The sequence below is a fragment of the Pocillopora damicornis genome, chromosome 2 (genome assembly GCF_964200805.1).
Source record: "Pocillopora damicornis chromosome 2, jaPocDami1.2, whole genome shotgun sequence".
Lineage (NCBI taxonomy): Eukaryota > Metazoa > Cnidaria > Anthozoa > Scleractinia > Pocilloporidae > Pocillopora > Pocillopora damicornis.
The window spans coordinates 2763960-2773724 of record NC_142671.1 but is presented as its reverse complement, the minus strand read 5'-3'; the positions used below and the strand labels follow the sequence as shown (position 1 = coordinate 2773724).

The 9765-nt window shown below is 37.7% G+C and overlaps 1 protein-coding gene across 1 annotated transcript; it reads right to left on the bottom strand.

The window, feature by feature from the left end:
* Positions 1-1129: 1129 nt before the first annotated feature.
* LOC113668102 (ras-related protein Rab-11A) lies at positions 1130-6108 on the bottom strand. The gene is made up of 6 exons (XM_089197007.1): positions 5790-6108; positions 5550-5711; positions 5171-5204; positions 3509-3702; positions 2673-2753; positions 1130-2421 (listed from the first exon to the last, which is right to left on the bottom strand). The coding sequence occupies exons 1-6, from the start codon at positions 5827-5829 to the stop codon at positions 2276-2278; spliced, it is 657 nt and encodes a 218-aa protein (XP_089053133.1). The 5' UTR covers positions 5830-6108; the 3' UTR covers positions 1130-2275.
* Positions 6109-9765: the final 3657 nt, after the last annotated feature.

Sequence of the window (9765 nt, the reverse complement as noted above, 5' to 3'; positions counted from 1 at the left end):
TACCTGACTTACTTAGAGTCAAGTCTCTTAATAATTGAGGAAAACATTTCATAGGAGAAATGACACACTGTTAAGTTTACATCGCCGTAGTTTTTTTCAGTGAAAGGGTAGAGCTAGAAAATCCGGTAAAAAATACTCGATTCTCGATGCTATCGAGAGGTCCGGAAAGCTTTGGTATACATGGTCAGGTGCCTGGGTAGTTTCAGTCGAGGTAACCGAGATAGTCATGCGAACAACTCTTAGTCCTTTGCCAAAAATGTGAGAGATGGCCATATAAACTGGTGATGATAAAGCAATTTTCAATTGATTGTACAAGGTAACCTACGCTTCTGATTGGTCCAGAAACTCCTGCTACCCTCTCGACCACCCAATGCAAGACTAAAATTAATTACGTCTTTACATTAATTACTAACGTTTTCCCGTGCTATGATCTGTTTGCATATTTGGCTCTTAAGGTATTATCCTTTACTGTTACTGGCCGATGTGATTTCTTCGTTTGGTTCTTACGACATTTAACGAGCTATTCCTGAGATGCCGAATACCTCTCCTTAAGAGATGGAAAATGGCGAGGCTGAGATAGAAATCCCTGCGAAACTAAGTTTGTAATGTCCAATATTTAAACTTTATTCCAGAGTCACAATCATGCAGTGACACAAGGTATTAAACTGGCGGTATCTATACTCAAGACAATTTGCATAGTACAAATTGAATGTAATAAATAATTAGCGTGGCACAGAATTTAAATAAGCTTTTAGAATAAGTCTAATTAATTGCCTTGTTTGTCATTATCTGAAGATAATTGGTATCAGTTAGGCAGTTTTGCAATGATTACCATCCTTAGCCTCGCCCTTTTTCCCATCGTTAATAGAAAATGTCGAATGCTCCTAGAATTTCGTCAAACCACTGATAAAAAACGAGGGTGATTGCGAAGCTTTTGATGACTTTCTATTCTCGCGCAAACAAAAAAAAAAGAAAGGTTTTGCATCTAACCATGGTTTTGGGACTCGTACATGGCCCATTAAAGAAGGTATGTGTAGCTAGCACCTAGCACAGGTCCTCAAGAAGCGCTAATGAGGAATGAGTATGACCAATAAAAAATGATCCCGAAAATAATGAATGACCCACTGGCTTGTAGATAACTCAGGTCTTTATTATTTTGTTCAAAATAATTGCCATGGGAGGTATAGCACAATACTTGCAATATCTCTAAAAATAAGCCAGGAGAGATATAGACAAGTGCTATAGTATTGATCTGATGAATATAAGTAACAGGCGTGCAAGGACCTTCCAAATGACTCATAACAGGATGGGTATTTTTTTTGATCTTCCATCATTACTACTATCGCTGACATCATTCAAAAAAAAGATCTGGAAATCCTTTTTTCTTTTCCTATTTTACAGCTGTGGTAAGAAAATAAACTGTAAAACAAGGAGCTTCATTTGCCAACAAAATAAAAAGATTTTCACTCGGTTTGCAAGAACACATCTTTACAATATTTGCATAGATGCTTGATAAGTTTTCCCCTAAACCTGTTTCAACACAATCACTGAACCATTAATTACAGCAGGAGCACAAGCAAAAACAAGAGCATGCTATCAGTACATCGACAAGTGATGAATATGAAATTTATGATCATTCTCTGACAGGCTTAAGTCCATATATATACCTATGCATTAAAGGAAATTTATTTGCTTAAAAGAAGGTATACTTTGAAGATGAAATTTACTCCATTCAAATATTAAAGTTGAGGATTTACCCATCCTGCATTCACTGACATTTGATTAACACTAGTCAGAGGGAGTAGAACAATAAATGGTAAACTCATCAGCTTTGAAATGTGTAGTCTTTAGAACATGTACAAAATATCATGAATTAGAAATGCATGGAAAACAAAAAGGAAAAAATGTGCACGAGACTTGAGCCATACTACCATGCACTTTGCCAATTTAAATTGCATATAAATTTACACACACAGACAGAATTTCAGAGTTTCCTCAATTTTGAAACATACTGCCACCATTAAAATCAGTCAAAGTACATATACAATAAAGCTATACATTGAAGGTAACCTTGCCTTAACCAGCTTTTCAACAAGAATTAAACGATAATTTCTTCAGTCATGTCCTGGACTATTTATTTCTAAAATTAATGTACTATGGAAATACATGTGTACGAAACACCTTTGAAAAGGTTTTGTTATGCTGTAAGTAAAGAGCAGGGCTTAAAGCCCAATGAGTATTTGGACAACAGTAGTCAACTCAGGTTTCTTCTTGACTAAGCATTACAACATTGAACTTTCTTTTTCTGAGCATCTTCATTTGTTGGATGTACGATAATGGGCTGCACATTATTACTTGGTTGGCTCCCATCACCACCAGGTGAATCATGAATTTGTTTTTGGGATACAATGTGGTAGATTTCTAAAAGGCAAAATAAATCATGATATTAATGGCAATATGAATGGGCAACTCAGCTCCAAAACTTTCAAGTAAATCATAGTTCTAAATTCTCTACAGTGCCATCTTATTACATCTGAACTTACCCTACTGTATGATGATTGATCTATTACACTGATACCACCTTTTCAAAATATGTTTTTCAATTTTTTTAAAAGAGCTTAAATATAATTACAGCTTGCAAGAGAATGCTTTTGAAGAAACACTGTACTGACCTGTTAAAATGTTGTGAAATGCCACCTCTACATTTGTTGAGTCGAGAGCTGATGTCTCGATAAATGAAAGACTATTTTTCTCTAAAAAAAAAAAAAAAAATTACTCTCTCCACTTGAAGAATAAAATAAAGGGGCAACATTCATAAAATCACTTTCACTTCTTCTTAGCAGTGTTAAAGTTTATGCAAAATTGTGTGCCCTGTAAATCATACTTTACACCAAAGACACTGTTACCATCAAGAAGAGAGCCCAATTGTTATTGACTACAACTATAACTACAGGTATTTCATAATTCTTCAGTCTAACAAGTACTTTCAGTTCATGATACATCAGGCTACCAATCAGTTTGAAAGTTGAGGGCATTAAAAAATAGTTGGCTGCAAGTTTGTTTTTTCAGATCATATGCAAGACTGGGAACTATTCAGATATAATGTCCACATGTGTTCCCCAAAATTCCCACAAACCCTTGAGCACACTCTGAACCTAAAATAAAATTATGCCCAATGCAGCTACTGGTAAAATGTACACTCAGTTCCACTAAACACGGGGAATTGGCCACTGTACAAAATATCTTAGATGTTATTTCAATAATTGTACAATTTTACTCCAGCAGTCATGGGAAAATGAGATGAAAGAGATGCCTGCTAGGATAGACTGGCCAGTTGTTTTGGCTGGCTGACAGCTTCTGGCACTATAAGTATTTACGGTCAGCAATAGCCAAGTAGGCACTTCAAGCTTCAAATTTAATAATTTCTAGTGTATAGCTGCAATGTGCAAAATGTTAACCAGCATGCAAGGTTACTTTCAAAGTAAACTGGTGGTTATTTCCAAATTACCTGCAAAGGCTTTTGCCTCATCAGTAGGGACTGCACGAAGATGACGAAGATCGCTCTTGTTTCCCACAAGCATTATAACAATATTACTGTCAGCATGATCCCGTAGTTCTTTCAGCCACCTCTCCACATTTTCATAGGTCAAGTGCTTCGCAATATCATACACCAAAAGGGCACCTACAGCTCCTCTGTAATACCTAGAGACAAAACAACTCAGTCAGTGCAGGATTACCCAAAACCCAGTAGAGGACAGACCCACAGATGACATTATCATTAAAAGAACTTTGCTTTTAAATCACACAAAACAAATAAATTCCATGTTGCTGTGTGTCCGTACAGTTATAGATCACAAATGACATAAAAATGTTGTAAAAACATTAGTGCGTGCCACTTTTTTGGTTCCTACCACATTTTGACGTCATCTGTGATCTACGTGTTTTACTGAACAGACACACAGCACCATGGAACTTATTAGAAATCAGGGCTCAGAAGAGAAAGGTGTACCATGTAGTGAGATATACAGAGGTTTCATTAACATTAAGAGCATAGGGCATTTGGATTTGGCTACCAGGCATACTTTACGTAAGCTTGAAGAACCTTCCCTCACCCCTAAAGTCATTTCGAGGCAATTCCTAGAAAACGCTGTAAGTTCAAATATGTATTTTTCAAAAAGTCATAGGAAGAAGATACAGAATCCCAGCTTGTACAGTATTTGTTCAGCTGAGATTTTGATGGCAGCTTGTGTTCCTAGCTGGTTAATTTTCCCTGTGCTGGGCTTTTATGAAATCCCTTGATAGAACATTGGTATTACCTAAGCAATTAAGGTAGTACAGCATGTGTTTCTTGTATTTCAATACAAAATTGTGGTCAATATCACTTCAAAATTGTTTGAGTTGTTCTCTGTTTGGTTCCAGGTACAATACCATAGTACAAGAACAGAGGAAACTACAAATCAAAACTAGTATGAAATCATTTCAACCTAAAAATATATGTTGAAGTGTAACATACATGTGTGCTGGATAATTATTTGACTACTTTTGTGCTGAAGTTGATTCCTAAGAAAAAGTCTTTAAAATAACTAGTAAGCTTCCATGAGGGATAACAGAGAAAGAGAAAGAAAGATAAAAATGGCGAAATGAGCCAATTTTTTTAATCAGTCCAACATCAGTAATGTCATCGTTTATGAACACAATGAGAGACTCCAGTGAGAAAAGTCTACCGACCACACTCACAACAACTTTCAGTATCAAAGTAAAAAAAAGATTTTCATTCATCCTTGATACAATGTTCAGAAAAATTTAGAGGAAATTGCTAGCGGGAAAGAAATAGTTCTCGCATGCAAGACTTCGGTATGACAGGAATATTGACAAGGTTTCTTCGCTAAATATTAGTTAGAACCTTGATCTATTTTAAAATACCCAAATAGGCTCAAAAATAAACTGAATTTCAAACTAGCAAAATCAAAGGAACAACCTTCTGAAAATTCAAGCTACTTCTTAAATAATAATTTCCATAATTGTAATCTTACGCTATCAAACACTTTGGTAAATTATTGTGATACACATCAAAGCGTCGCTCAATTTTGATTGATAAAAACACCAATGATTAGTTAACTGTTAGTGGCATTTATATTATGAGTAAATTCAAGATTTTACTAACACTTACGCGCTTGTTATGGCTCTGTATCTTTCTTGCCCAGCTATGAAAAGTGAAACAAGTCAAGAGTCGATCGCGTCAATCTACGATCAATATTGAACACCTCTACAACAGCCGTTTCAACGAGATTTAAAAGTTTGCCATAATTTTTTGAAAACACAAAATGCAACATTAACATTACAACGCTTGAGCCCAACTCTTTGTTAAAATAATGGGTTTCTTCTATGTCAAATAAAAATGCTGTCAACCACATTTAAAACTGGCTTCCGGGAGGAGCGAAGGAAACAACTCCCCCTTGCTGCGTAAACTTACACCAGTCCAAAAGATCGAGCGATTTACCTCCTAAACAAACACGAAACTGGTAAACAAAATACCAAACCTATCTTACCAGTGTCCCAGATTTGGGCTTTTATAGTTTTTCCATCCACTTGAATGCTTCTGGTAGCAAATTCCACACCAATGGTCGACTTTGACTCCAAATTAAATTCGTTTCTTGTGAACCTTGAGAGAAGATTTGACTTTCCAACCCCAGAGTCTCCTATTAGAACGACTGATGGAAACGTAACACAAAATTAGAAACTACGCCATCACTTCAAAAGCAAATGAAGCCATGATTTAGCCACATTACCTTTGAAAAGATAGTCATATTCGTCATCTTTCGTCCCCATTGTAGTATCCTTCGAGTAATCCTAGATAAATAATAACGTCTTTCAAATCCTGAGTCTGCTGATCACGGCCTCCTCCTCTAAATAGTATTTTTGAAGCCAAAATTTTGGCAAAAAGTTAAAAAAAGGGCTTTATCGATTTGAGATAACGAGAAAATTAAGAAGTAGACCGAACGATGACGAAGATTTTCAAAGGATTGCAGTTGTCACTGACGGGCGGAAGCAAAGCAAAATGGCCGCCCTTCAGGTCTAGGCCTATTCTTCCAAATTTGGGAATGATCTAAGTGCCTGGGAATGAGTCTCGTTGTCATGCCTCACGTAACCATTGCAACGTCACATTCCAAATGTCACGCTTTCCACTCGACCATTTTTCAAAAGCCATTGCTATACGGCAAAAAAGTGGGGGGTTTTGATTATTGGGCTAAAAAAACTGTTCATGATTTTCATTCATTCCAAAAAAGATTAAAAATTAAAATCAAATCGGCCGCAAAGATGATTTAGTCGCACAAAAACTCACCGTGAAACAAAACTCCAGCAAAATTTGTGGCTACATAATTTTCCAAAAGACATATTGGTGACCGGAAGCAGAACTTAAAAAGTAAATAATCGGAAGATTATGCGCTTTGAAAGACAATTTGAGGTAAAGGAAACTCGTATCAACAGAAAAAAAATGATAGCCTGAATATACTAATGTTTTGCGGAAGCTATGTCATTTTGCTGATCAAAAAGAAATCGGCTTCTGAAACAAAAACTTGACAAGATATCGATTAAACTCAATTATAAAGAAAGTTGGTTAAAAATAAAGTGTGGGGTGCCTGTGGTTTCTTTCGTAGTTCGAAGTTTGATGGTTTTGATTTTGATAATTTGTGGGATTCGATCTCTCTCTTTGAATCAGTGGTTTTTTTCATGCAATGCCCGGAGATGGGAAAAGAGCAAGTTAAAGACAAAAAATTGCCGAAAAATGCCACAGTTCTGATAAAATCAGAATATTAAATATTTGTAATGAATTGGACGCCTTTATATCTCACAGGGCAGTCTTACATGTTATAAAAGTTAACATGCTTAACAACTGGATCAAGATATAAGCACCAAAAAGAGTTCGTTAATGAAGACATTTTAAACTCATGTTTAAGATGATTTTGTAATAGATTAGCGGTAAACTTTGATCGTATTGTCAATTCTGCATTGTGACATGATAGATTAACCAAGGATTTCAATTAGCTTTAACTACTGAAGCAGCAGACAAACTTTTTACTGGGCGAACAAAAAACTAAACAAAGGTGTTAGTAAATAACAGCGAAAGCAATACGAAGTTAACTTAGGTTAGAACAGCTCACAGACGAGGACTAGAAAGGAATTGAAGTCATAAACATATCATTATTTTGGTAAAGTTCCTCGCATTTCTATAATTCGATGCTACTTGTCTTTCTTTCATTCTTTTCCGCGGGAAAAGGGCAAAAATGATACAAAAAATTTAAATTCGAATCTTTCATATCCCGATAAATCTCGACCTTAATCGACGACGCTCTCGCGAAGGCCACAAACCATTACACTTATCAAAATAAGGCCAAAATTTATGGTCAATATCATTCTTTGTGCACAGCCACTTGATTCCATGAAATAATTTGCAAGAAAGTTGTGATACGATTGGTGCCAGATACATACCCTAAACGCTGTGATCGGTGCAAGATATCCAAATGCTGTGATATGATTGGTGCGAGATGCATACCCTAAGGTGGTAATCTGATCGGTGGGAGATACCTACCCGTATGCGGCAATCTGATAGGTGCGAGATACATACCCAAATGCGGCGATCTGATCGGTGCGAGCAACATGCCATTCTACACGCTAACATGGAATTTTTTTTTTCCATAAAAAAAATTACTTAAAAATGGTTCGATTTCCGCTGCTCTTTCGAGTGCGGTCATCGTGGGCTCAATTCCCGAATAGCGACCGGTTATCGAGCCTTACGATTATCGTGCGGCTCCCGGAATATTCCGGGTTTCCGAACGTCATCGTTTTATTGGCGAAGAAGTTCGGAATATGTCGGGCTTATGTGGTTTTACGGTCATGGGCCTACCCAAGGGACATAAATTAAGCATCCGACAGAGTTCCGAAGATCCGAGTAGAATAAAAGAATTAATTAGCATGAAATATATTTTGTTGCGCGGTAACACTGATAAACAAAGATGGCGGCTAATATTGTATTTGTTGATGAAGGAACTATCGATGAAGTTGTTGGTGGCGAGGATAGCGATTTTGATGAAAACACGGATAGTTCTGAAAGCAGCGAAGAAGAAGGTGACAGAAGAGAAGAAGACAGTGATGGCGAGGGGGAGAGCGAAGAGGAAACCGAAGAAGACAACTGGGTCCTTGGCGATCGTATCCCGCGAAGGTTTGACTTCACAGCTGATCGAGGGTTGAATGTGGAGCTTCCTGACAATCCATCATTCTCTGACTACTTTCATCTCCTCTTCCCTGAAAACCTATTCGATGAGATTGCATCCCAAACAAATAAATATGCAAAGGAAACAATTGCATCTTTACAGCGAAGAGATCGTTTACCTCAGCACTCGAGGTTTAGAAATTGGCCTGAGGATGGTGTGACATCTGGTGAGATGAAAGCTTTTCTTGCCGTGATAATTGCAATGGGCCTGGTGAATCAAGAGAATATCCAGGATTACTGGTCTACCGACGAGGTTTTATCTACTCCCTTTTTCCCTCAAATTATGTCAAGAGACAAATTTATGAACATTTTAACATTTTTTCACTTGTGCAATAATGATAATTATATTCCTCGAGGACAGGAAGGGTATAACCCAGTAAACAAGCTTGGCACTATATACAGTGTTATCACTGGGAATTTTTCAGATGTCTGGAAGCCAGGCAAAAATATTTGCATAGATGAGGGAATGATTCCATTCAGAGGAAAAGTGCACTTCAAAGTGTACAATCAAGACAAGCCAGATAAGTATGGTGTTAAGTCATACCAGTTGTGTGACTCAAGTAATGGCTATTGTTGTAGGTTTGAAATTTACACTGGTGTAAACCAAGAACCACTCAGTGCTAAAGGCAAAACACATGACTTAGTCATGAGGCTCATGCAACCTTATTTGAATGTGGGTAGGTGTTTGTATGTTAACAACTACTACACATCACCTACTTTATTTGCTGAGCTCTATAGGCAGAACACTGGGGCCTGTGGAACAGCCCACTACAGGAAAGGTATTCCCCAGGAATTTAAAAGGGCACAAGTGAAAAAAAAAGGTGACAAGTTTGTTATGAACAATGGAACTTTGCTGACAGTTAAATTTAGGGACCGCAGAGTTTTCCAGATGCTGTCATCAGTTCATTCCATTGCAGATGTAGAAGTTGGCCGAAATCACCCTGAAACTGGGCGCCCAATCACTAAACCCGAGATTGTACATGACTACAACAAGTTCATGGGGGCAGTTGACAGGTGTGATCAGATGGTGGCCTATTCTTGCTTCAGGCGACGCACCATGAAATGGTGGAAGAAAGTGTTCTTCCATCTGTTTTCCTTAAGCATCCTGAATGCTTATATCCTCTACAAGCAAAGAACCTGGTCACCTGTGCTGCAAAGGACCTTTTGAAGGGAGCTTGTGAAGGAGCTTATTAGGAATTCTGGCATCTCCCATTCTCTCACTCCAATAGGCCGCCCAAGGAGGTCAGCCGAAGGCTTAACCCACCTTCAAGTTGGAGGTCACTTCCCAGAGAAAATACTGGGTACTGGGAAGAAGTCCAACATCACCTGGGCATGTGTGGTTTGCTTTCCTGCTCAAAAGAAGATTCTAAAAAGGACAGGAGATAAAAGGAAGAGGCCAGGGAAGGAGTCTAGCTTTCAGTGCAGTGTCTGTAAAGTAGCACTCTGTATGCAAGACTGCTTCCAGTTGTACCACACTGTTGAGGATTATGTTG

What these genes read in the sequence shown, in the direction of transcription:
- LOC113668102 (XM_089197007.1), bottom strand. Translation starts at nt 5,829, where the DNA reads ATGGGGACGAAAGATGACGAATATGACTATCTTTTCAAAG. An exon ending in ATATGACTATCTTTTCAAAG is followed by an intron (nt 5,712 to 5,789) that starts GTAATGTGGCTA and finishes CGTTTCCATCAG; the next exon opens with TCGTTCTAATAGGAGACTCT. An exon ending in AGCCCAAATCTGGGACACTG is followed by an intron (nt 5,205 to 5,549) that starts GTAAGATAGGTT and finishes CACTTTTCATAG; the next exon opens with CTGGGCAAGAAAGATACAGA.